This window comes from Candoia aspera, chromosome 12 (genome assembly GCF_035149785.1).
Source record: "Candoia aspera isolate rCanAsp1 chromosome 12, rCanAsp1.hap2, whole genome shotgun sequence".
NCBI classification, from domain to species: domain Eukaryota; kingdom Metazoa; phylum Chordata; class Lepidosauria; order Squamata; family Boidae; genus Candoia; species Candoia aspera.
The window spans coordinates 2,255,435-2,280,722 of NC_086164.1; the positions used below are offsets into that span (position 1 = coordinate 2,255,435).

General features: G+C 45.1%; 2 protein-coding genes across 2 annotated transcripts; both read left to right on the plus strand.

Moving 5' to 3' along the window:
• Window positions 1-1,028: 1,028 nt before the first annotated feature.
• Window positions 1,029-14,951, plus strand: ADGRG4 (adhesion G protein-coupled receptor G4). The gene is made up of 17 exons (XM_063313750.1): window positions 1,029-1,216; window positions 2,106-2,254; window positions 3,514-3,646; window positions 3,774-3,892; window positions 4,068-4,278; window positions 6,049-6,214; window positions 6,692-6,841; window positions 7,026-7,148; window positions 7,888-7,933; window positions 8,371-8,474; window positions 8,777-8,898; window positions 9,915-10,183; window positions 11,780-11,879; window positions 12,635-12,924; window positions 13,555-13,653; window positions 13,890-14,051; window positions 14,814-14,951. The coding sequence occupies exons 1-17, from the start codon at window positions 1,137-1,139 to the stop codon at window positions 14,942-14,944; spliced, it is 2,454 nt and encodes an 817-aa protein (XP_063169820.1). The 5' UTR covers window positions 1,029-1,136; the 3' UTR covers window positions 14,945-14,951.
• A 4,531-nt stretch (window positions 14,952-19,482) lies between these two features.
• Window positions 19,483-24,735, plus strand: BRS3 (bombesin receptor subtype 3). Its single transcript, XM_063313392.1, has 3 exons — window positions 19,483-20,151; window positions 21,416-21,767; window positions 24,163-24,735. The coding sequence occupies exons 1-3, from the start codon at window positions 19,718-19,720 to the stop codon at window positions 24,556-24,558; spliced, it is 1,182 nt and encodes a 393-aa protein (XP_063169462.1). The 5' UTR covers window positions 19,483-19,717; the 3' UTR covers window positions 24,559-24,735.
• Window positions 24,736-25,288: the final 553 nt, after the last annotated feature.

Below are 25,288 nucleotides of genomic sequence, written 5' to 3' on the forward strand. Positions count from 1 at the left end.
TGGGGCTGAGAGAAAGTGACTGGCCCGAGGCCACCCATCTGGCTTCATGCCTAAGTGGGGACTAGAACTCACGGTCTCCTGGTTTCTAGCCTGGTGCCTTAACCCAGTGTTTCTCAACCTTGGGAACTTGAAGATGTGTGGACTTCAACTCCCAGAATTCCCCAGCAAGGAATTCTTGCAGAAGTTCTGGAATTCTCCCAGAAATTCCCCAGCAGGGCTGGCTGGGGAATTCTGGGAGTTGAAGTCCACACATCTTCAAGTTCCCAAGGTTGAGAAACACTGCCTTAACCCCAGGACACCAAACTGGCTTTTTTGATTACAGTGATTATATTCACTACTGACCACTAGGAGGCACTGTACGACTGGTTTTTTTCTTGTGGGAACTGTTAGACATAGGCAGCTTCCATTATGTTAGGTCTTAGGGGGGCTACTTATGCTTGACCGGCTCCATCAAGAATGAAATGGGTTGTATAGTGTCTTCTAGTGGTCAGTCGTGAATATAACCACAGTAACACAAAGCCACATAAACCCTCTTCGTGGGCCAGGCAGATTATCCCCTATAGCTTTCTCTTCTGAGTGCGCAAATGAATAAGCAAGGAAGAGGTACCATTCACAGCATCAATGCAATTTTTATTCATAACGGATCTGATTTGTTGATATCAAAGGGCAATTGTTCCTCGCTATGCCTATTGAATCTTGCTGGTTGCTGGTGAATCTTGTTAGCATCGTTTTGCAAATCTTGGAAATGCAAAACGGTTGCTCTTCTTTTGCTGCAGAATATCACCCCTTCTTCCTTCTGTGTAGATTGATTTTTTAAAAAATGGCCTGTTTCTTCACCCCTCCCATCTTATCACTTAGTATCCAGGCAATCTGCAATTCCACTAAATTGCTTTCGAATGTCTCAGAAGAAGGGCTTATGAAGCCGTAATCAAAGCATAAATGCAGAGGGTAGCCAAAGGCTGGCTGCCTTGCCATTTGAGAAAAGTGGCACATTTGCAGCATGGCAGAGTGAAAAAGGATGAGCCTGTCTGGAGCATCACAAATCCCCTTTTCTTTCTTCTAAGCTTCTCTTTCTCAGTCCATATAATTGCTCACCTAATTCCGTAAAACTTCCTTCTGCATTTGTCAACAACTGCATGCCTGTTAACTCTGTTCCTTCCTTTATTTTTGGGTTGGGATCCTGTGAACAGAAGAATGGAAAGCAGCCTTCCCAAAGGTAAGGGGTGCAATTCTCCACTTGCCCATATTTTCACATCGTTGGAGTGTCTATTTTTTAGCCACCCAGAACTTGCCTCTCCATTGCAGAGGATTATGGGACATTCTGCCCTGGCCTTCAACTTGCAGAATTCCCTGCCAGCGTGGCCAGTATTCCCTGAATCTAATTATTGCCAAGGGAAGCATACGAGGGATGGACAATCTGTCTGCCAGAGGAGTTGGTCAATCCTATTTAATTTTCTTTTTAAAATTTGAAGTCATCCAAATTCAACTCAAGGCCCCTGGGTTCTGAAGCTTTAGGAAGCTAGTGTCAACCCAGGATGACTAGCAGCCCTCACGTGGTTGAAATTCTGGAACTGCAAACCACGATCATCAGACAGGTCCCTTGAAGAGAAAGCCAGCAAATTGTTTTTTTTTTACTTCTTGGCTAGCTCAGGTGATTTCTCCCTGACTTGAGTTGATCTCAGACTTACAGGGCCATAATGTGCAAGAGAAGAACACACTTATCTTCCTGGTCTTAAAGATTAAAAATAGCACCTTAAATTATGTCCTGGAAACAACCAGCAACTAGTGCTGGTTTTCTGACATGGGCATAACTGGTCTCCAGAATTGGGTGACAGTTAGCACCTTGACTACCACATTTGGATGTAAGGGTGCTATCGCTGAAACTTACTTTCTAGAAAGAGAGATAGAGGGAAGTTCTTTGGCACAACACCTTCTTCCTAAGTCCTGAACAGGTGCAGGTTCTCTTTGGTTCTGTGGAGAAGAGGGTGTGCACATCACTTGGTTAGAAGCTGGTTCAGCCGATTGACATGGTTGAAGTGTTGGCTCCTGGTATCAAAGACCACAGACTGAATCCTCTGTGGTTGTGTCTCTACTTCTGTTTTCAGATACTCCTCAAAGGCCATTGTCAAGGCCATGTCCAATCAAGGCACGCAGGAGATCATGTTGAAGCTACAAAGCAACTTGTGTGGTGATTACACTGAAGATCGATTGTCTATGAGTGTGAAGCAAAAAGATACGAATGTTATTTCCTTTGGTAATATATAGTCATCGGATTTTTTAAATCCTAATGTTCTTCCCACTGAATGATACGTGGATCCCCCTTCTTTCTGTACAATAACCCTGAGATAGTAAAATGAGAGCATCCCTGGTCAAGGTGACCCAATACACTTTGGGCCTAGATGCAGACTTCAGACTAAAATGTCCTGGTCATACCTCAAGGGATTCATGGGCCACAGAGTTCACGCCATGGGAAGACACAGCACTGCAGGATAAAGCTTGCCATACCTCCTTACGTCTCCAGCTGTAAAGGCAGGAGCAATTTACATATCACAGCTGCTCAGCTGCATTCCTAGGAATGTGTCTGCAATGTTTCCGCTCCATAAAGGATATCTGTGTCTCCCTTCGTGGCCACCTTGTTTCCTTATGAGTTGTAAAGTAGTTATTTCTGTACTCGGGATCTGCTGGTAATAGGTGCATCTGCTCACACTGTCTTTGATCAACATACTACATGAGATCTATTGGGTGAGGGAAGCCATGTTAGTCAATGGTAGCCAACAATCAGGAGGAGTCCAGTAGCACCCTTTCTCACAACTTTGATTAGATGCTCACAAAAGCTTGTGCTTTTTAATAAAATATGTTGCTCAGAAAAGGTGCTACCAGACTCCTCCTCATTATATGAGATCTACAGTTATTTTATGTTATGTTATGTTATTTATCAAATTTATATAGCTGCCCATCTCACGGGAAGTGACTCTGGGTGACATACAATAATCAAGTTACAGTATAAGCTTATAAGTTTCTTTATACGTCCTTTATTGTACCTCTGAAGAATCAAATGTTATTCTTGGGCCAATCTGTGCCTAGAAGGTCCGTGAGGGGTACAGTAAAGGACATATAAGAAACATAAAAAGGAATAGAAGTAGGATAGTCGTCTAAATAAGCATGATTGTGCAGTTGATGAGCTCTGAGTTCCTCCAATCCAGCATTCCTGATAACTTCATGGATCCGTCCATGTCGTTTTCTCAGGAGCTGTAAGGAAAGCCATAGAATCATAGAGTTGGAAAGGACTGGAGAGGTCATCAAGTCCAACCCTCTACACACTGCAGGATTCATTACACTATCCCTGATAGACGACTCTCCAGACTTTGCTTGCAAACCTCCAGGGAAGGGGAAGAAACCCTTCCATTGGGTAACCTATTCCACTCCTTGACAACTCTTAGTGTCAACACTGAAATGGTTTAGGAGCAAAAGATCAGGTGATCTTCTTCCATTCTTACTCCTCTCGTCCCAAAGATCCAGAGTCGTGTTCTGAACAGACCATCCAGTCCAGCTACAAAGGGATCTACACATGGCCGAAGACAGTTCCCCCCAGTGTGGTAACCTTGCCCTGCAAGTCCAAACGGGAGTTGACAGCTTCCAGAGCATGGTGAGTAGGGGAACTGCACCCACTCCCATTCCTTGCTGGCTGGGGAATTCTGGGAGTTGAAGTCCTCACATCTTAAAGTTGCCAAGGTTGAGAAACACTGCTCTAATCTCTCTCTTTTATTTTAAAGCTTGATTAACATTCGGACTGAAAAAGCCTACTGGAGGAGGCAAAACTTGACCGCGTGTCCTCTGTTGCAAAATTTGCCAGATAATATAATGGGTCTTAAAAATTTCACCATCACAGTTGGTAAGTTCCTTGGGGGGGTTCATTTGCATGCTGAAGGATGCTAAAACCAATCCTGATTTGTCCCTATGTAGACCCTCTACTTTTCTTCTGTAGCTACATCTACTGAAGTTCTAGATCCCTCCCCTTTCTCGCAGGTCCTTTATCAAAATGAACTTCCCGGTTTGCTCTGTTGCAGAAAACGCTGAAGACATGGCAGGCCACATTATATTTCTCTTAAGTTTTTCTGATCTGGGTAAAGATGAAATCGAGGTCCTGATGGGCAAACTCACGGATATTGCCAACTGTGAAGAAATCAGCCTGGCCCTGGCTAGGAAGGCACTGCGAATTATAAATATCTTTATGGAAAATAAAATCCAACTGCAGGATATGCCAGCGGTGCTGAGCAAGTAAGGAAACAAACATGGTCACCTACTTAGCAGAAGATCAGATGTCAGGAAGTTGCACATCCCAGCCTGTCAAAGTTTAAAAGCCAGTCTGTTTTTCCTAGAGTAAGACCATAGAAGGAAGAGAATCTTTAGCACACCTGGATCAAATATTGGCATTTGAGGACCAAAGAAGTATCTTAAGTGTGATCTGTGGTCCTTAAAACTAGGGGTAATTTGGGCATATCCTGGGGGTAAAGGAGCAATTTGTAATGTCTTGTTTGTGAGTTGAGGATCCAGTTTGAGATGCTTGTGTAAAACAATCTTGGACTGGAACTTTAATCTGGGATTAGTGGCCATAACATTTCCATCGTCCTTGGAAGACAAGGCAAAAGTTTGGCCTCCTTTCTATATTTTTAAAAACATGGGAATCCAAAGAGGGATGAACAGTCTGCTTAGAATAGACTGTAAACTTGCCAGAGAAAAAATGTTAGACTGTGTCATGATGCTTCTAGAAATTTTTTCCTTCCTACTAGGTTTCCAACCTGCCCAGAATCCAGTCTGCAGCTTTTTGGTAATGAACTGACACCTTTCCCAAGAAAGGGGAATTCTAGGATTTCAAAGAAGAAGAGGACCCAATTTTTGCTTCTCCTCACTCACATCTTTAGCAATTTTTCCCACCAGGGATGCCTTTGCACACCTAGAAGTGTGGAGAATATGTTTCTGCCTGAGCAGCAAATAAGAAATGCTTTTTACTGCAAGCCAAAATGAAACATCTGAAGATGATGGGCAGACCCAGTCTCAGACAAATGTTTTTGTTTGCCACTATAGCACTTCTGAGTGTGATTCTGGGCAGCAGATGTGGTGTGAAAAATGGGGTGTCTGGAGGCAGGATTTATGCAACAATAATGTTAGCAGGAGCACAGCGTGCTGTGCCTTGAACATTGGCACGTCCTTATGCAATGCCTCCTGTGGCAACTTTCTCTCCACCTGTCCAGTTCCAAGTGAGAAGGCAGCCATGTGACACCAGGGCCACAACTGGGGGGTGGGGGCAAGCGGGGCATGTGCCCCAGGTGCCACGCTGGGGGGGGTGCCAAAATGAGCGCTGGGGGGTGCCAAAATGGGCGTGGAATCCATGTTTGCCCCGGGTGTGGCAGACCCTAGTTGTGGGCCTGTGTGACACTATGGGATTTGCTGCCTGTTGGGCCCTAACTTAGTTGGTTTAAGACGAGAACTTGACCACTTCATTAAGGATTGGGTTGCTGGTGGCTACTGACCTTGATGGCTGTTTGCTGCCACCTGAATCCTGGAAAGGCCCCGCTTGAGGAGCAACAGTTGAAGGGGTTGATCTCCTGACTCCGAGTTTCCCAAATGCACCTGTTTAGCCATTATCTAACACAGTCTGAAGGGACGCGGTGGCGCTGCGGGTTAAACCGCTGAGCTGTCGATCGGAAGGTCGGCGGTTCGAAACCGCGCGGCGGGGTGAGCTCCCGTTGCTCGTCCCAGCTCCTGCTCACCTAGCAGTTCGAAAACATGCCAATGTGAGTAGATCAATAGGTACCGCTTCGGCGGGAAGGTAACGGCGTTCCGTGAGTCATGCTGGCCACATGACCCGGAAGTGTCTATGACAACGCCGGCTCCAAGGCTTAGAAACGGAGATGAGCACCGCCCCCTAGAGTCGGATTCGACTGGACTTTACGTCAAGGGAAACCTTTACCTTTACCTAACACAGTCTGAGGGCCCTCGGCAACACCCGTAACATGACATTTCTGAGCCCTTCTTTACTTTCTCTAGAATCTTACGGCTCATGGAACAAATCGGTTTCAAGATGAACTTCAGTGGGAGAAATGAATCTATCGTCTTGCCCAGGATGGCTTTGGCTGTGCTACGCCCAGATCCCATGAACTTCCAAGGAGTTGCTTTTGGGATCGTATCTCACACCTTGGAGACAAATCCACAGGTGAGTCACGTTTTGCATACTGTGTTTCTCTCCACATCTTATCCCCTGTTCCTGCCAAACCCAGGTACTTCCTAATTAGTATCATTTGCTGAGATAAAAGGGTGCTGGTTTCACCCTCTGGATTTTAGGTGTTCCAGCAGAGTGTTTTGGGGAGTATGGGTGGGCATCCTGGGGGAATAAAGTGGGTGGGCAGGCAGACTCTACCAGTTTGTCTTCTAATGGGGGGGGGGTTGTCATCCATCCTACCCCACGTAGCCATGTTGTCTGATGCACGTTTCCCCCACATACAACTGTTTTTCAGCAATACCTACAACATGTTTTCATAATTCCAAATATTTCTGGCTGAGGACCTTTGCTGTGGACTAAGATCTATCAAAGCAATATTTATAATATTGTCTTCAAAAGACAAAATAATGCGAATGAGAGAAAGATTCTGTGCTTTTAAACGAAACCAACTCTAGATCTTTTTCCATACAGCTTGTTATCCGTCCAACACCCTTCACAGATGTCCAGGACTCGATATATTTGCCGGGATTGTTGAGAAACTACTTAGGGCCCCAATCTTTTGAAAGAGAAGGTTTCATTGGGATTCAATTTACCTTCTTTGGTGCACCGTTATTGTTTGAGGTAAGTAGGCTGGATTTGCAAAAGATGAAGGAACCTTAGGAATTGATGCTAAGGTTGAGAGGAGCAGCTAAACCCCAGAGTTTAATTTATGACTCCCTCATTCTGGTGGCAAGTGGTGATTGGTGGCCCTGCAGGATGGGTAGGACAGAGAGACCGGGAAAAAAGATCTGTGTTTTTCCTTCAGGACAACTGTCTGAAGAACAAAGTTCTGAACACCTATGTTGTGGGTGCCAGCGTTGAAAACAAGACCGTTCGAGACCTCAAGGAGCCAGTCAGCATAGTTCTGCAGCACAGAATCCCATATGTGGTACAGTATCAGGTTGCTGCCAAATGCAGCTGTGTACTTGCACAGCACTGAAGACCATTGCTTAGCTGGTGCTTTCATGGATGGCTGATTTAAGAAGGCTGTGGACCAAGAGATGCCTGGAGATGTCTGGAGAGCCTTCATTTAATCGAAGGAAGAGGCTATGTCGAAGATCCTAGATCCGGGTGGAGTTAAGGACACAGCTCGCTTGGCATTGTTACTGATTTATTAAGCTAAATTTTCACTCTTCCTATCATCCCATCAATGAGAACCCACTCGTAGCACTAAACTAAAGAGGAACAACATTTCGTCACAAGTCTTCAGCAAAATAAGACGATGGAGATAACTTGATTTTTTAAATTACAGTTTTAGACCAGAACAGCAGATAAAGGGAAAACAACCATCCAGTCATTAGTTAAGTCAAAATTGCAATGAGTCAGGTGGCCTATATATTTAATAGCCTAACCCAATGCATGCAGATATCACCATTTTTACCCAGTGCCTGAATATCAGTAGCGGGGGGAATCCAACAATATTGCCAGGGCACCGAGTTGCCCAGCTGGTGTGCCATAGTTGAGAAAGCCCTGCTCAGTTCTGCTACTGATAGCATACGGAGCAGCTCTTCCCTTGCGTGAGCAGAGGGTCCATCCAAGGCTGCGACTGGTGCAGCCATACGTGGGAGTCATCTCCCATCTTGGGCTCCTGTTGCTTAAGCCACTTTCTTTCTCTTTGTTATTCCTAGGACAATGCTATCGTGCAGTGTGTGTTCTGGGACTTCCGTAGGAATGGTGAGTACTGAGGAATCCAAAGACGAAACTTTGAGAGATGTGGGGCAGCACCTTCACGCTGGGAGAAGCTGTTTCCCTCTTTCCCAACTGTACTACCTGGTTTTCTTTTTTCCTGGAGATATCAGCTAGTGAATCGGCTAGTTTGCAGGGAACTTTTGCACAGACGGGAGAAATCCGTCTAGCACAGTGTTTCTCAAACGTGGCAACTTTAAGATGTGGGGACTTCAACTCCCAGAATTCCCTAGAATTCTGGAGAAATGCCCAATGGGGGAGTAAAATATTTAATTGCCTCCCCTGGACCATTCTCAGTTGTGTAGCTACAAGCCAGATTCATACTCTCTTCACCCCTCAATGCACACTTGAAGTCAGGGAACAGCTATAAATGGCAGTCAGGAACCACTAACCCTGGTGAAATATTTCATTTCTATGCTGTGCAGATGGCCTGGGAGGCTGGAATACCTCTGGATGTGAAATAAAACATACGGAGAGGGCTTACACAATCTGCAACTGTAATCATCTGACCCATTTTGGAGTTTTGCTGGTAAGTTATTTTCAATCTTTGCCAGGACCTCTGGCCCCAGTTACAGTGGGGAAAGCAGAGTGCATATGTACAGTCCATTACCTCTAAACCGCAGAGACTTCCTATTTTTCTAAAATTCCTCCTGTGTCGAAGCAGGAGATAAAACCAGTAGAAGCAGTACTGGGAGAGGATAACACTGATAGAGCTTTCTGCTTTGGGGTGAAGGTGACACTGATTAGGAATGATGGGAGTTGTCATCCAGAACATCTGGATGCCACCAGCTGGGGAAAATTGTATGGATTCTCTTTCTCATATATTTTTAGGACTTATCTCGGACACCGCTCAGTGATGCCGATGAGCGGGCTTTAACACTGGTGACCTATGTAGGATGTGGCATCTCCTCTATCTTCCTGGGCTTGGTGCTGTTGGTGTACCTCTCCATTGAGTGAGTAGAGTTGGCTCTCCTCTGTTATTTTTCTGGACTCACCAAAATTTATTCAGATTTTGTTTCAATCCCCAGCATTACCACCCTGTACCAGAGTTCCTGCAAATCTTGTAAGACCAAACTACATGTTACATTAATTATTTGTTGATGATAGATAGATAGGTGGAGATATAGAGATAATTGAGAGATGGAGACAGAGATGGAGAGGCCTCACAGTGCTTTCCTTTCGAAAATAAAACAGTGATCAGCAGGGCTGGGTTGACTATTAAACAAAGTGAAGCAGTGCTGGAGGACAGCAATGGGTACCAGGGGATAGAGTAACAGTGTTTCACCATCTGCTTTGCATCCATAAGCTAAGACTCTTTCTCATAATTATTTTTGAAGTAAGTTCAACAAACATTCGCACTGTTTGAGTTGGATGGTCCTATCACTCCAATACACAATAAACATTCTGCTCAACTTCTGGATGTGCAATGAAGGGTGGGTGATGGAAGCACTATTATTTCTGATGCCTATCAGAAAGTCTTAGGCTGGCCACGGCAGCCAGAGGTGGCCCAGGCACAACCTCCCCAGCCTTTTGGATCCCAACAAATGCTAGTTTTCATCTTCTTCTGGCTGCTCTTTGCTGTCGGATGCACTTCCTGGAGAATGTTGGGTCACCCTAGCTTTTTGGAAACAAAAAGGGCCAGCCCTACCATTCAGCAATCAATAAATGCTTGGAGGCAGCGGCCAAGGACTAATGGCAGGCTGTTGATGGACTAGTTCAGGCATGTGCCATAGCCTGGAGTGTTGGGGCTCAGCTGTCGCTGTTTGATAGGCCAGATTTCACCTGCAGGCTGCCAGTTAGTCATCCTGATTCCAAGTCCCTGGAGCTGCTGGCAGTCCTGTCATAGAAACTTTATTTACCCATGCAGGGTGTGAATCAAGGAAATCAAATAATGGGGTATGTGCAAGAAATGAGATCTGTGTGGCAGGGGCAGGAAGTGAATGTCTTTCTTTCCCCCTTTTCATTCCAGCAAAGTTCGTGAGGATCGCCCTTCCAAAATCCTCATCAACCTTTGCTTTGCTTTGCTCATGCTCAACCTCGTATTTTTGGTGAACTCCTGGCTAGCCACGTTTCAGAAGCACGGCCTTTGCATCACAGCTGCTGTGGCCTTGCACTACTTCTTGCTCTCTGCCTTTACCTGGATGGGTCTGGAAGCTGTCAACATGTATTATGCTCTTGTGAGAGTGCTCAACACCTATATTCCACATTACATGCTCAGGTTTTCCATAGCTGGCTGGGGTGAGTATTGCAGGCCTGGTTGTTTGATTTTTATATGGACGTACCCAGTTTGTACACATCTGCCGGGGTACCCAATCGTGCACGTTTCAGAATTTTGCAGCGTGGTTTACATTTGTAAGAGATGTATGCCATATGTGCCTTTCAGCATGGGCGCATGAAAGGAATTGATGCCTCCAAATAAATTCTCTACGGTACCACCAGATGGAGATGCAACCTATCTTTGGATCCCAGTTGCTATCAAGCAATGGGAGGGAACGGATGCCGCCTGGTCATTTTGCATGCCATCTTCCCATTGGGGCACCTGGTGGGCTTTCTGAATTACGGGGTGGGGAGCAGAGGGGCATAACTCCTCTGGGCTTGGTGGCTATGCCAGACATCGTGTGGCATATGGAGGGCACACCCCAGAGTAGGCAGGGCCACAATCCCTTGTGGGGGGGAGTTGAGAATTTTAAAGGGTAATATTGGTGCCATGAGCGTCTGCTGTATCCCCCCACAAGAACCTAAAATGAGTAGGAGCAACATTTGCATTTTTTTGCAGTTGTGGAGAGTTGTGGGGGTCTTGAAGAGTAAAATAGTAAAATGGGTGCCCTTTAACCCCCTTACTCCACAACGGCATCTGTGGAGATGAAGGAGAAGGAGAAGGAGAAGGAGAAGGAAGAAGGAGGAGAAGGAGAAGGAGAAGGAAGAAGGAGGAGAAGGAGAAGGAGAAGGAGAAGGAAGAAGAAGGAGAAGGAGAAGGAGAAGGAAGGAGAAGGAGAAGGAGAAGGAGAAGGAGAAGGAAGGAGGAGGAGAAGGAGAAGGAGAAGGAGAAGGAGAAGGAGAAGGAAGAAGGAGAAGGAAGAAGGAAGAAGAAGGAGAAGGAAGAAGGAGAAGGAGAAGGAGAAGGAGGAGGAGGAGGAGAAGGAGAAGGAGAAGGAGAAGGAGAAGAAGGAGAAGGAGGAGGAGGAGAAGGAGAAGGAAGAAGGAGGAGAAGGAGAAGGAGAAAGAGAAGGAAGAAGGAGGAGGAGAAGAAGGAGAAGGAGGAGGAGGAGAAGGAGAAGGAAGAAGGAGGAGAAGGAGAAGGAGAAAGAGAAGGAAGAAGGAGAAGGAAGAAGGAAGGAGGAGGAGAAGGAGAAGGAGAAGGAAGAAGGAAGCTTGTCATCTACAAGATATGTTGTGTTCAGTTTAAATCTGGGGTAGATGTGGCCCCCAAACACAGGGTGATGCCCTACAGATGTTATTGCTAAAATGTCATTTTTGACGTAAAAGGAAGAAATGATTTCATACTTGATGGAAGAATGATCATATTGACTCTTTAATTTCAGTATGAAATCACTTAAATTAACTCTTAAGCTTCACAAGGTTGAATTGCTCTTAATGGATTTTCTTATGTGGATATTAGATGGTAAAGCAAATTCTTCCTTTGCTCACCTATTATTTCCCTTCCCTGTTAACTGGGACTTCCCTATTTTATTTCTTTTCCCCAGTTTTTGTTGTTGTTGTTCGGTCATTCAGTTGTGTCCGGCTCTTCATGATCCCATTTAGGACTTAATTAAACCTCTGCATGCGTTCCTCCTTTGTGGTTAATGTGATCCTTGTTTTCTTGGGGGTCCTTAGGAATTCCAGCAGTTATTGTTATTGTTTGCCTCACCATCAGCAGAGATTTCTATGGGACTGAATTTGCTTTGGGAAGCAGTGATGGCCCATCAATGCTATTGTAAGTCTCCTGTTTTGTGGATAAGTGGACCTATTTTGGGCACTTGGGAGGGGGCCTTTTTCATAGCAGCATCTGGAGAGTGGAATGTGCTCCTTACAGAGGTCAGACGAGCAGCTTCAGAATGGCCCTCAGAAGACTGCTTTGCATTGCTTGGGAAGCCTTGGCCATGCAGAGGTCGCTGAACTATAACTTTCAGCAGTTCCAGGCAGCATGGCCAAGGGTGAGGGACAATTGGTGCGTAGTTGCATGTTGCTATGTGTTGAAAGCTGTCTTGAGCGCTTCTATAAACAGAAAGGCAGGGTATACATTTAATAATAAATAAACCAAATAGCTTGGCAGCATTTGGAGGGCCATCACTTCTCCAGCTACATTGTTCCATTTGAGTCACTAGTGGTTCCTAATGCCATTTCCTAGAGGTTTTTTTGTAAGGACAGCTCTAGTAACCAGTTAAAAATTCTCAATTTTCTTTTTTACTAAACCACCTATTCTTGTCATTTACACATACATGCATTTTTCCCCATTCCCCTCTTAGCTCTCGGGAGATCCCCTTCTTTAACTTTGAATGGGCATCTCCTTGAAAGCCCTGGAGAGAGAGAGGGAGATCACCAGCTATTCGGAATCAGTTTCCAGCTACCAGCTCCCATTACCCAAATCTCAACCAATCCACTTAGGCTGTTGTAAGAAGAGGGAAATAGTCTAGCCAGGCTGTATTGCAGTACCATGATCCCCACACACCTTCCCTTGTCTTTCTCCAGTTGCTGGATCCAGGACAACTGGGTATTTTACATCTCTGTAGTTGGGTATTTCATCCTGGTGTTCCTGATCAATGTCAGCATATTTGTGACTGTCCTTTGGCAAGTCCGTGTTATGAAAGCCAACAGCCCCAGGCCAAGGAAGGACTGGAGCCAAGAGTTCCTCCTTGACTTGAAGAGGGTGACCAGCCTGACGTTCTTGCTGGGCTTGACGTGGGGTTTTGCCTTCTTTGCATGGGGCCCCATGAAGACTGTTTGCATGTACATCTTTGCCACTTGCAACTCCTTGCAAGGTAAGTGTCCCATGACAGGGTGGACTGACTGTGGGGGAGGGACCATTGCGTGAGGAGAACACATGCCTAGTTGTGGTCCTTGGCATTTCCAACTAAAATACCCTGGTGCTCCTTCAGTTCAACTGAAACAAAGTTCCATCTCCCTAAGACACAATGGGGATGATGGGAGAGCGATTCCAAAATGTCTTCAAGGTGACAGGTTGAGGGAGGCCCAGGGAGACAATACCCAGGCCATGAGATGGTAGAGCACCTGCTTTGGATGTAGGAGATTCAATTTCCAGGTGCTCCCATTAAATCTTTCCAACTGTAACCAAGCTATGACTTGGGTCTACTTTCCTTTTCCTCCCCTTTCTCCTCTGTCCCACCACTTCATCAGATTTTTCACTGGCTCCTTTTAAAATCATAAATTTCTTGGAATCAGAGTCCTTGTTTGGCCTCTTCAATTCCCTAGGGTGTGGTCGAACATTGTGTAACATCAGTTGAGGAACAAGAATACTTCCAGTTTTGTTCATGCTTTGTTAGTTTCCATGGGATGCTTCGGTGTTTTCCACAACTCCTCTGCCAGCTACGCCCTTGGTGAGCAGGGAGTGTAGAATCCAGAGAATGCTTATGCCACTTTCCTTTCTTTAGGGCTCTTCATCTTTGTTTTCTACTGCCTCATGAAGGAAAACGTGAGGAAGCAATGCCAAGTACACTTCTGTTGTGGGAAGTTCCAGCTCAGCAATTTTGGTAAGGCACCCGTTGTTTCTTTCCGTCCTCATGTTGTGCTTCCTTCCTTGACCTGATAGATTCACACAAACTTGCAGGGGTTGGTCTTACCCACCGAGGCACCTGCAAGTATGTGATTGCTGCAAGACATGTCTCAGGAGCATGCTGTAAACGATTCTGTTGCACAAAGCAGGCTTTCCGCTTCTCATGCCATAATTTATACATCGGTTTCCCCCAATTCTTCCATCCAATTTCAGACTGGACCAGCTCAGCCACCACGCTGGGATGGCACCCTCGAGCCTTTCAGCGGAAACAGTCGTGTCATTCTTCGAAGTCACTCAAGTCTTGCACCACAGGGTCTATCTCCGATGGCTCTGAAAGCTTACCAGAAGCGAGTCCAGATGGCGGGGCTGAAACTGGTGAGAAGGAACAGTGGATATTTCGGGGAGTAAAGGCTTCGGGTGCCCATGCAGTAGAATCCTAAAAGAATCTTTGATGGTTTCCCTTCTGTGAAGAATGACCTTCCTTGGCTAGTAGAAAAGTAGCACAGTGGGGCTGACTTCTTAGCCAGCAGAGAGCTTTTGCAGGAGGATAAAACATTCAAAGCACCTCCTTGGCAGCCAGAAGTGGCACGTGCCACTTTTCTGCTGCATTTGTGGTCCAAGTCTCAGACGCTTTAAAATGGAAGGAGTGAGCAACAGCCCACCTTCAAGAGTTGAGTCAGCCATGGCTGAGATAATGCAACAGGCTCAACCTGACCATATCACGATTTAACAGATGCCTTCATACAACGTACTAAGCTGAGAAATGTCGGTCTTAGAAGTGGTGGTTGGCCAATTGTGCAAACTGAACGATGGTTCTAAATTCCTGGTTCAACCCAGAATACAAATCATTTTAGTAATCAAGTTAAGCATGTTGGGTGAATGCAGCCATTCAGTAAACTCACATAGACGGGAGAGCCATTTTGGGGTGGTACCGTTCAGATTATGAGGGACCGTCAATGTATTTTCCACAGAGAAGTTTATAAAAGCAATCCTTTCTACAGAGTCAATAGTATAGAGGGGGCTATCTCTTGGATTTTTCTTTCTTGAAGTGCTAAGTTTCCAAATTGATACTCTGCTATTTTTTAGGGGCAAGTATATCCAGTGGCTAAGAAGTATTCCCATTTATTTATATTTTAGATCGTGTTGTTTGCTGGAGCACCAGCCATATGTCCTCAACTTCTCAGGCAGTCAAACTTCCTCGTGTGAGAAGAATATCACCAGAAGATGTTGAGATATTTTTCACAGAGAAAAATAAAGTTTTGTCTTAAAGGGGAATCTTAGTTTTTGCTGACTTTCTGGAAGCTTACCTCCCCACCCCCAGTCTCAAAAAAAAAATATTCACTCAAAATTCAGCCATCAGGCTTTTCCAGATAGTTGAATGGAAATGATGCAGGTAGAGAGAAAGATCCACAGTGGTGATAAAGGCCTAACATTTGAGTATGCAAGTACTTGGCCTCCACTTCTGTATGACCGCTAAGCCATCCATGATTCAGTGACCTTCCTTTCATTTTTCCTGGCTCATCAGAAATGAGAAAAAGTTGGAATTGAAGTTGAAACTGCTGGAGAAGTTGATGTGGTTTGATCTTCTTATTCTGTCAGAGACTGTTTTAGTTTATTGTAGCCCAGAACACCAACCTTCTACCCCTTTTTGTACTGTAAGAATAAGGTGTGTCTCCTTTAAGGCTTCCTGGATTTCCTCTGAAGAAACTAAGCTTAAGTTTCATTATTTGGCACAGGGCCCCTAAGGCTGTGTCAGGTGTAACTCTCTCAAATGTACATTTTTCTTTAATCTAGTGTTTGGACTACTGTTGGAATTATCTTTTCAAGTCTCTCTTTCTCGACATAGCTTATATTTCCAAGCAGCTCCCATCCTGAGTCGTCCGTGATCCTGGCCACCTTCAGGCTCTTGCTGAACTTAGTTAAAAACCTCCTGAAAGCTGCAGCCTGGACTAGAATTTACATAATCAAAAGGAATTTGAGTCCTGGAGAAAAGAATCTATATCCTGGATTCCGCTGTGCCTTCAAGGTGGCAAAATACAGGGAGCAAAACGTAATTGGCAAATGTATAGAAAATCATGGCTGGAAAACTGGCCAGCCCTCTGAGCCATCTCAAATTCAGCGTCTCCAAAGTTGACCAAAATGCGCTTGGATTGTAAAAGAAGGCTGTATCTGTAGCCCCCTTGCCTGATGAAGCAAAATAGAAAAGCTTGCTTATCTTCCATCAAGAGACTCCTACGCAGCAATTAGAGATGTGAGGGGAGGGGGAGGAGGAAGGGGCTGGGGAGGAATATTCAGCAGGCACCTTTCCTTAAAATGCTGCTGGAACTCCATGTTTTAAGAAGGATTAGGTTAATCAGAGGACTGGAAACTAAAAGAGACAGAAGGACCTGGGTAGGCTTAGCCCTGAGAGAAGATGACAGAGGAATATGATGCCAGCCTTCTTCAATCACCAGAAGGGATGTCACTCAGCAGGAGGCTGTGTCTTGTTCTCTCTCGATTTTATTGATCTAGGGCATAGGACTTGGAATAATGGTCTTAAATTTGATTGACTGACTGCTGAACGGTCAAAATCCAGAAACATGGCATATAAATATTTGGACGGTAATTTGACAGTGGCACTAAGGATCTAGAGAGATGGTGGGCTCTCTGCTGGATAGGTTCAAGGAAAGGCTGAAGAGCCTATGTTGGGGATGCTTTCATTTGCATTCCGGCACTGAGCAAGGGGTGGGTGAGGTGGCCTCAGTGGCCATCTCCAATTCCAGAATTCCATGAGATTCAATCTCTAAAGCACCCAGTTGCCTCAGGCGATCCTTCAACCTGGGTGGCAGGGTGGTACCAGATCTCTTTTAGCAAGGGAGGTTATGCTAACATTTGCATCAGGTTCACCTTCACCTCACTAGGGTACAAAAATGGCTTACTTCTCCTTCAACAGGGGTTGAGCTTGTTTTTTTCCCAGCCATTTAACACAGAAGCGCCAGCCTGGAAGAGATGCACATGGAACGATGTCTTTAAAATCAGTCGGAAGCAAGCAAACAGAACAGAAACAAGATGAGCTTGTTTGTTTATGCCAGATGCGGGATGCCAATTATTCAAGGAAAGAGTGTCGCATCAGTCCTATTTCCCATCTTCTGCGAGCTAGCACCTTTGTTCTTTCACTGCACAACTTCAAGATTGTGTTGTGTATTCTTCAAACGCTGCATTGTTCGAATTGTCACTTGGACTGAAGGCCTGTAATTTTATTAGAAGGCTTAAATCACAGAACGCACCTCCCTGCAGAAGGCTAGCTGATGCTACATGCATGCTGTGGGTGCAGGGAGAAAGAATAAAATACAGAACAATCACTTTGAACTTGCCTGTGCAGCAGCTTCAAAGACCGACAGACATCCAGACGCCTGAAAGGGGCATATATTTAACTTTGGGGGCGGGGGGGGGGGCGGCTCTGGAAATTTTTATGACAAGGATGCACGAATCTGGAGGTGTACTGAACTCTATTTAAATGCCCCACTTACCACTCAGACGAAAGTGAGAGGAAAAAGACTGTGTGTTATAATCCCTGGGAGAAATGAGGCTCTGTTGAAAAGCTTGCTTTGTACCAAAGATGTAAGGAGCATAACGGTCATATTGATAATGCTTCTGGCTGATTCTGGGATGTTGGAATAGGGATCTAAGCATCCACACCCGCCCCAACGTATGCCGTTCTTTTTCCTTCTGCTCTGAACTCTTCCCTAACAGCAATAAAAATGGGGGATAACGAAGCAGCTCTGTATTTGATTCACCTTTTCAAAATGCAAGATGTCATTTGCACTGTCTTTTTTAATCAGAGTGACTCAAGCCTTGTGAATATTAATATCTGCTGGAGAAGGATTGTCCACCCCCTGGAAATAGATCTGAATGACTGTCTTTTACAAGCGACCCCACAACCTGCAGTCACACACTTTGAAAAGGCTTCTGAAATCCAAGCAGATCAGAGACACAACGTGGAATATTCTGATGATTATGGGGGGGGGGACCCTAAATCATTGGGTAAAGGGTTTGTAATCAGTTTGCATCATTCTTCACTTATAAAAGCGGCAAAAAGAAAAAAGCTTTAAAAAAAACCCTACTATTTTTCTTGGGAGCATGAAGAGAAGAGAGTTTTGGCTTGCGTGCCTTCTGCCTTGCGGAGCAGGATGGTTGCTTTATCTCTGCAGAACGGGTGGGAACCGGTTGTGCCATGATGAGGGTCGGCAAGGCAGCGTTTTCCCCCCAAGGTGTGTGAACGACATCTATGGACTTCTTCTATAGCAGTAATCCAGGGACTGACCATCTATAACATGTCGGGGGCGCCCTCACAAAATGGCTGCCGTGGTGAGGAGGGATAGGTGGTTTTGTTCTCTGCTGTCCCTTTTAATCCTCCAGGATGGTTTTCTTTGGACACTCTTTCGTGTGCGCTGAATCTCCCTGCCTTCCAAGAATGTCACTGGGGTACCTGAAGCTGCAGAAGCCTTTTTGTCAATAAATATGCTCTTAGACAAAGCTGTTCTTTTGCAAGACTGTTCTAGACAGTGGGCTGTCCAACCTTTCCTTGAAAACCTCCAGGGATGGAGCCCCCACAACCTCAGAAGGCAGGTGGTTCCACTGCTCTCATGGTCAGGAAATTCTTCCTTATTTTGAGTTTGGGTCTCCCTCTGGAAAGCTTCCACTCATTCATTCCTGTTCCGAGCTCTGCATTACCCACAGCAGTAAACCTTGGGTTATAAATCCGATGGCTAAGTTCAATCATTGTCAGCCTAAACCAAACAACCCATGGGTTAGTGCAACCTAACTCAACCTCAGCAACTTTAAGAGGTGAGGACTTCAACTCCTCCCATGCTGCCTGGGGCATTCAGGGAGTTGAAGTCCTCACCTCGTAAAGGTGAGCCTTGCCGAGGCTGGGAAACACCGGGTTGGTGTAATAGACCATTCCACAGAGTTGTGATGCCAGCTTTTTTCCTTCGCTCCTCAAGCCTTTCACAGGTGACAGGCCCAGTCTTTCAAGACTTGGGATGAAATGGACTGACTTCTGGTAGGAGCATGAGAACTAGATCCTGGAGGGTTCTGTCTTCCTCAGCTGACCAACAGGTATTTTCATGAGTTGACATTTGACAGAAGATTCAGTAGCTGAACCATTATTAGGACTTGTCCACTGGAACTATTAAGATGGAAAACCTTAACTTTTCTTGGGTAATAGAGAATGGCAAATGAAACACTAGCACAGAATCAAGCAGAACGGCCATAATATATTGATCAAGGGAACAAGTTGCGGTAATCAGCTCAGATCTTGTCTGAGGCAAAAGCTGTTTAGATAACACCAGGGAAATTATTCTTGACCCCCAGACCTCAGCAGAATATTGACCAACCTTATAGGCAAGTTGGAAGCATCCCAGGCCATGTGCAGGCAGGTTTTGAAAACTGTCTTAAAAGCAAATCAGAGATAAACATCATCCCTCTTTTCTGCTTCTCAAATCAGCCTGTCATCTCTAGTTTGTGACAGACGATTCATCTTTTCCCTCTGTTAAATTCCAGTTATTCAATAGGTAGAATTCCTACTCTTGTCAATTCTCTTGCAATAAATAAACTGTCAAGAAGAAACCTGAATGTAATAAAAAACATATAGGGCTGTTGACAGAATAGTGTGCCCGGAATAAAAAGAAACGCTAATCTGATGTCTCTTTTCATATTTTGCAATCTGAATTTACTTTCTTTTCTATCTTTTCTCCACTTTCACCCACAGTAGCTCTGAAACGTGTTTAAAGAAGAAAAAAAGGAGAAAAGCGGGGGAAAAAACCCAACCAGCTTCCCTACCTCCCACACAGTTCAGCAGTGAAATCTATGCATATTTGTCTCTATCATGCTTGGTGACTCCACGGCAAGACGAAAGGAGTTGAATGTCCTGTGGAATTGATTTTCCAGTCAATTGCTTGGACCCCTCTCTCTCTCTTTTATTTTTCCATGGACATGACATGATATGGGATGAGTTTTAAACATTTCCAATCAGTTTAACTCTACTCTGAGCCTTCAAAATGTCTAGGGCATCACTGCTGGCGAGGAATGCTGATTTATACGAATGTGTCAATGCAACAGAACAGCTGGCATCCTTAACAGGCAACCAAACAGTCCAGAAAAGCTGGTCTGAAGATGCCTCACTTGGTTTGGGGACACTCTGTACCATTTATGTAGCCTATGCCACCATCATTTCAATGGGTCTTCTAGGCAATGTCATCCTCGTCAAAGTCTTCTTCAAGATCAAATCAATGCAGACGGTCCCCAATATTTTCATCACCAGCCTGGCTTTTGGGGATCTGCTCCTGCTGCTCACCTGTGTGCCGGTTGATGCTGCCTGTTACATTGTGGATACGTGGTTGTTCGGAAGAATCGGCTGCAAGCTACTGTCTTTTATTCAGCGAACCTCCGTTGGAGTATCCGTATTCACCTTAACGGTCCTCAGTGCAGACAGGTGAGTTTACAGCATTTAACTGATCATGAATGAAGGTGTTGTAAGAAATTAAACTTCCCAGGCAAGATTGGACCATGCTAGCCTGCAGACTCAACCGTCAAATGGCCAGATCCAGATATTTTCACAGCATAAGCACTCTTTGTTTCTGTTTGATCACTCCTGATCCCCAAACAGTTGACAGCTGGGACATCCTTTGAACGGGAATGGATGCAGATTCTGATGTGTGGGGGAGTGCATTCATGTGAGTGTATGCTATGATTTGGAAGATTTGTTTTTCTAATCAAAATCACTGCAGTTGAAGATTCACCCTTCTTTTATGCTATTTCAATATTTAAAATGTTCCCTTGGATTTCCAAATAACGGAAAGCAGGTGTGACAGGGTTTTTCCCCCCCCTTAATGGCAGGGAATCAGGAATTCTTGAAACAAAGCCCAATTCTTTAAAATTCACTGCTAGCATCTAAAAATAATATCCTTTGCTGAACGAGCAAGAGAAATAATAATGATATATTTTAAAAACAAACTGCCTAAAAGGCAAAAAAGAATCTATGCTGTATTTTGGTGCTACCTAGTGGTGCGGGAAAGCAATTTACAAAAGTACAAAATGAAATGCCAAAATGACTGGAAAATCTCTGCTGCCCATTGCCTAAGATTCATACAAATTTTATTTTCCTAGCCTATATCAACTGGCCTTGATTAAACTGAAACCAAGAAAACGAATCAATTTTATTTATTTCTACAGCATGCTTGCATGCCAAATACTCATTACTGGCTTGGACAGTTCAGAGGACACTTGCACAAGAATAGCTAATAACACATCAGAGGGACAGCTGTTGAACATCTAGACCAGGAGAAGATAGCCCATGCCCCAGGGCTTGCTGGGTTGGGGTGTCATTAGAATGCCTTTTTGTGGACTTCAGAGGCCCTCTGAGCAAAGCCACTAAAAACGTATGGTGTACTTTTCTCTCCCCATGCATTTTGGGGTAGGAAACACACCAAGACTGTTGCATAACCCTGAGACAGACTCAACATGGTCTGAAAAACAAAGAAAAAAACCCCCAAATACCTTCCCCAAACAGAGGGGGAAAGACCTTGAAGATCCCAGCCCTGACTTGCATCATTCTCTTGCTCACCAAGCAGCTCTCCTCAGAAATGGTCACAACAGAAGGTTGCCCAGTTGTGCTCGAGACCATCCTGTTGCATTGTTGTTTGCTTTGTGCTCATTGCATTTAGCCCGCCAAGAGCTGACACTAATTGTGATGGTAGGTACAAGGCAATTGTGAAACCCTTGGAGCTCCATGGGGCTGATGCTGTCCTGAAGACCTGCGGCAAAGTCACTTGCATCTGGATTGTCTCCATGTTATTCGCTGCTCCAGAAGCCGCATCTTCTGATCTCTACGCTTTCCACATGCCTGAGAAAAACACCTCCCTCGAAACCTGCGCACCTTATCCTGTCTCTGAACGTGTCCTGCAGGAGGTCCACTCCCTGGTTTGCTTCTTGATTTTCTACATCTTACCACTGGTGATCATATCCATCTACTACTTTCTTATTGCCAAGACACTCTACAAAAGTACTTCCAATATGCCCGCAGAAGAGCAGGGCCATGCCCGTAAACAGGTAGGCAAAGATTTCAAATCTGCGTTCCCAGAAATTTGTACCCTGGGTCTTTTGGAAAGCATGGGGGTTGACTCAAGGAGATCACCCAGTCACAGGAGGTGTATATGCAGGTGTGCTAGTCTTAAAAAGAACGACAACAGAGGTGGGCTAATGTTGAGCCAACGTACCCATTTTGTCCCTCAACCCCACCACTGTTTTGGCAATGGGGTCCACGGGTGCTGTTTGAAGCACACTGTTCCAGCAATGAGGAAGCACTACTGTATCCCGCCGAGAGCTGCTTTTGTGAGATGGGTGGCCGTGTAAAGTTTACAGAGTAAAAATAAATAAATAAATTGTTCCTTATTTTTTAAAGCCTGTTTGATAATAAATCAGCAAGGTTCATTAACTGGGCTGCTGAGGTGGGCTTCAGCTTTGAACTTTGAACCCTCAGTAATCTGGAACTTCACCCCAGAAAAGTCAAACCCAGCCTTGTCCACACCACTACAGAACCCTTGTTCCTTCTTCCTCTTGTGTTGCACAAGACCGTATTTTCTTAGCAGCTTTTATCAAGGACGGGCTACGCCCAGGTCTGGTTCTCTGCTGATAAGCCGCAGAAAGGAAAGGAAGATATTTTTTCCAACCTATATCTCAGGGAAACTCTGGCAAGCAGTTGAGCCTAGCTTTTATGAAAATAAGGCGCTGAACCTAGGCTGTTCTAAGTCAGCCCTTGACTCCTGCAGTCCCATACCTCTTACGCAAATGAGCAAGGGCCTCTCTCCAGTAATGGCACCTCAGAACCTTTTAATACATACTATTGCGATCTTTTAGTTGCAAAACATATGCCTCTCTAATACTGAGATGCTAGCTTATATCCAAAATGACTCCCTACTGAGTATGCCAAAGACAGCTTTATATCTTGCAGGACTCTAGATGGGAACATAAAGATCGGTTGTTAACAACGAACCAAACGGGACTGCCAGTCTGCAAATGGAAAATGCTGGGAACAATTGAATTTGGGAATCCAATAAACCAGATTTAGATTGCTGCCTAAGATGCTACTAATATGCATTCCGGTCGTTTGACTAGTCAGATATAAATTCCCTGTTAGTGGACTGTGTGCAAACAGTCCATAAATCTAAGAATGCTGTTCTGTTAGTGGCAAGAGACAGTTGGAGTTGAGATGTTTACAGTGGTGTCCCTTTGTTTCTGGAGTCTGTGTCTGTGAGGTTGGTAATGCAGTTTTATGCTAACCCAAGTATTCCTGGACAAACGGCAAAGAACAGGCCTGTTCAGTGATTCATTGATATTTATAAAAACCAAACTTTTGTTTTGCCTTCGAGTCCCATCCAACTCCTGGCAACTACATGGACAAGTTCACGCAGTATTCCTGGCAACTTTTTCAGAAGAGGTTTCCCACTGCCTAAGTCCAGAACTGAGAGGCGGTGCCTGCCCTAGTCTCCCAGCTGGCTTCCATCCCTAAGACACGGCTAGAACTCAAGTGTCCCGGCTCCTAGTCCAGCGCCTTAAGCACTATAGGTAGTTCTCACTTAACAACCATTCATTTAGTGATGGTTCAGACTTACGATGGTGCTGGAAAAAACTGACTGACTGGTCCTCACACTTATGACTGTTGCAGTGTCCCCATGGTCATTTGATCACGATTTGAGTACTGGGCAACCAGTTCACATTTATGACCGTCACAGCGTCCAATGGTCGCGTGATTGCCACATTCTACCTTCCCAGCTGGCTTCTGGCAAGCAAAATCAATGGGGAACCGTGTGATTCGCTTAATGGCCACATGGCTCACTTAACACCCACGGTGATTTGCTTAACAACTGCCACAAAAAAGGCCATAAATTGGGTTGGATTCACTTAATGACTTAAGTGATTAAGTCACTAAATCTAATTAGTAACTTTAAATACCCCCTTTGGTAAATTCCATCAATGAGCAGAACACGTTGGATGCACTGTGGATAATGTTTATCTGAATCGTAGAACAGGAGAACATAAGAAAAGTCTTGATGAGTCTTTTAAGTCAGTGTTGACTCAAGAATCAGATACCTTGGATGAACTGTGATATGCTGTCATTATGTTATTTGCTTTATAGTAAAAAAAAAGAGCACAGAAAGTTCGTTTCTTTAGGGCAGTGTGTCTCAACCTTGGCAACTTGAAGATGTGGGGACTTCAACTCCCAGAATTCTCCAGGCAGCATGGCTGACTGGGGAATTCTGGGAGTTGAAGTCCACACATCTAAACCTTGGCAAGGTTGAGAAACACTGCTTTAGAGTCATTGACTAGCCAAAGAAACTCTAGCAGCGTTTACCTTTTGGTGCCATGTTGATGTTGGCTTATTTTCTTTTAAGAAGCGATGTAGAAATCAGGAATGATCGTTTGCACCTGTGTTCTCCCTCCTCAGATCGAATCCCGCAAGCGAGTTGCCAGAACCGTGCTGGTCTTGGTAGGCTTGTTTGCCTTCTGCTGGCTGCCGAACCACACCCTCTACCTGTACCGTTCGTTTACCTACCACGCTTCCATAGATACATCCGCTCTGCATCTCGTGGCAACTATTTTCTCGCGGGCCTTGGCCTTCAGCAACTCTTGCGTCAACCCCTTTGCCCTCTACTGGCTGAGTAAAAGCTTCCGCCAGCATTTCAAGAAGGAACTCTTGTGCTGCAAAGCCAAGGTGCCCGTGAGGCGGCCCAGCATCACGCAGAACAACACCCCGAGCAGAGCTACGTCAGTCACGGGCTCGGAAATCAGTGTCACTTTGCTCACGGATTATAGCATCACCAAAGAAGAGGAGAGTGTTTAATTGTACTTGGGCTGAGGATCATCCTCCTGGCTAGGATCGCCAGCAAGAACCAGAAGACCGCTGAATGTTGAGTAGAGCCTCTCGTATTTGGTAGAAACCTTTCCCATGCGACTTAAGATTTCATACCCCGGCATAACACAACTTCACTGCAAATCATAGCCATCTGTTTCACACATTCACACCCGTACGTGGTTTTCCTCTCAAGCTGCTCTCCCAGGCCTGTTAAACGTACATCAAAAACAGCACATTCCCTTTGTCACTGCGAGAGGCAAACAGGAGGAAAAGCAGGTTCTGGTGTTGGTTGAGATCAGGGCACAGAACATTGGAAGCTGCGTGGGAAGGGAAGGCCTGCCGAGGATCCATTTGGCTAAAATGCAATTAAAACTGTAACCCCATATATTCTGATAAAGGAATAAACCCAGTCAAGCCCAAGAACCCTGATGGCTGCATTTGAAGTGCTATCCACCTCTCCTTGAGCCAAGAGAAAAACGCGAGCCAAGAGAAAGGAACACCTGCATGCATTTGCTGCTCTCATCATCGATCCCTATTCTGCTACAGACTGGGGCCAAGGAATGGTGCTGTCCTTACCTATTCACGGAGGGCCACATTAAGGAAAGCAATCAATGGATTCCCCCTGCTTCACTTCTCCTGTCACCAAGGGTCACCTACCAGCAGGAAAAAACAACTACAAATTGTTCTCCTTCACGTGAGGCAGGACAGGGTTGGTCCT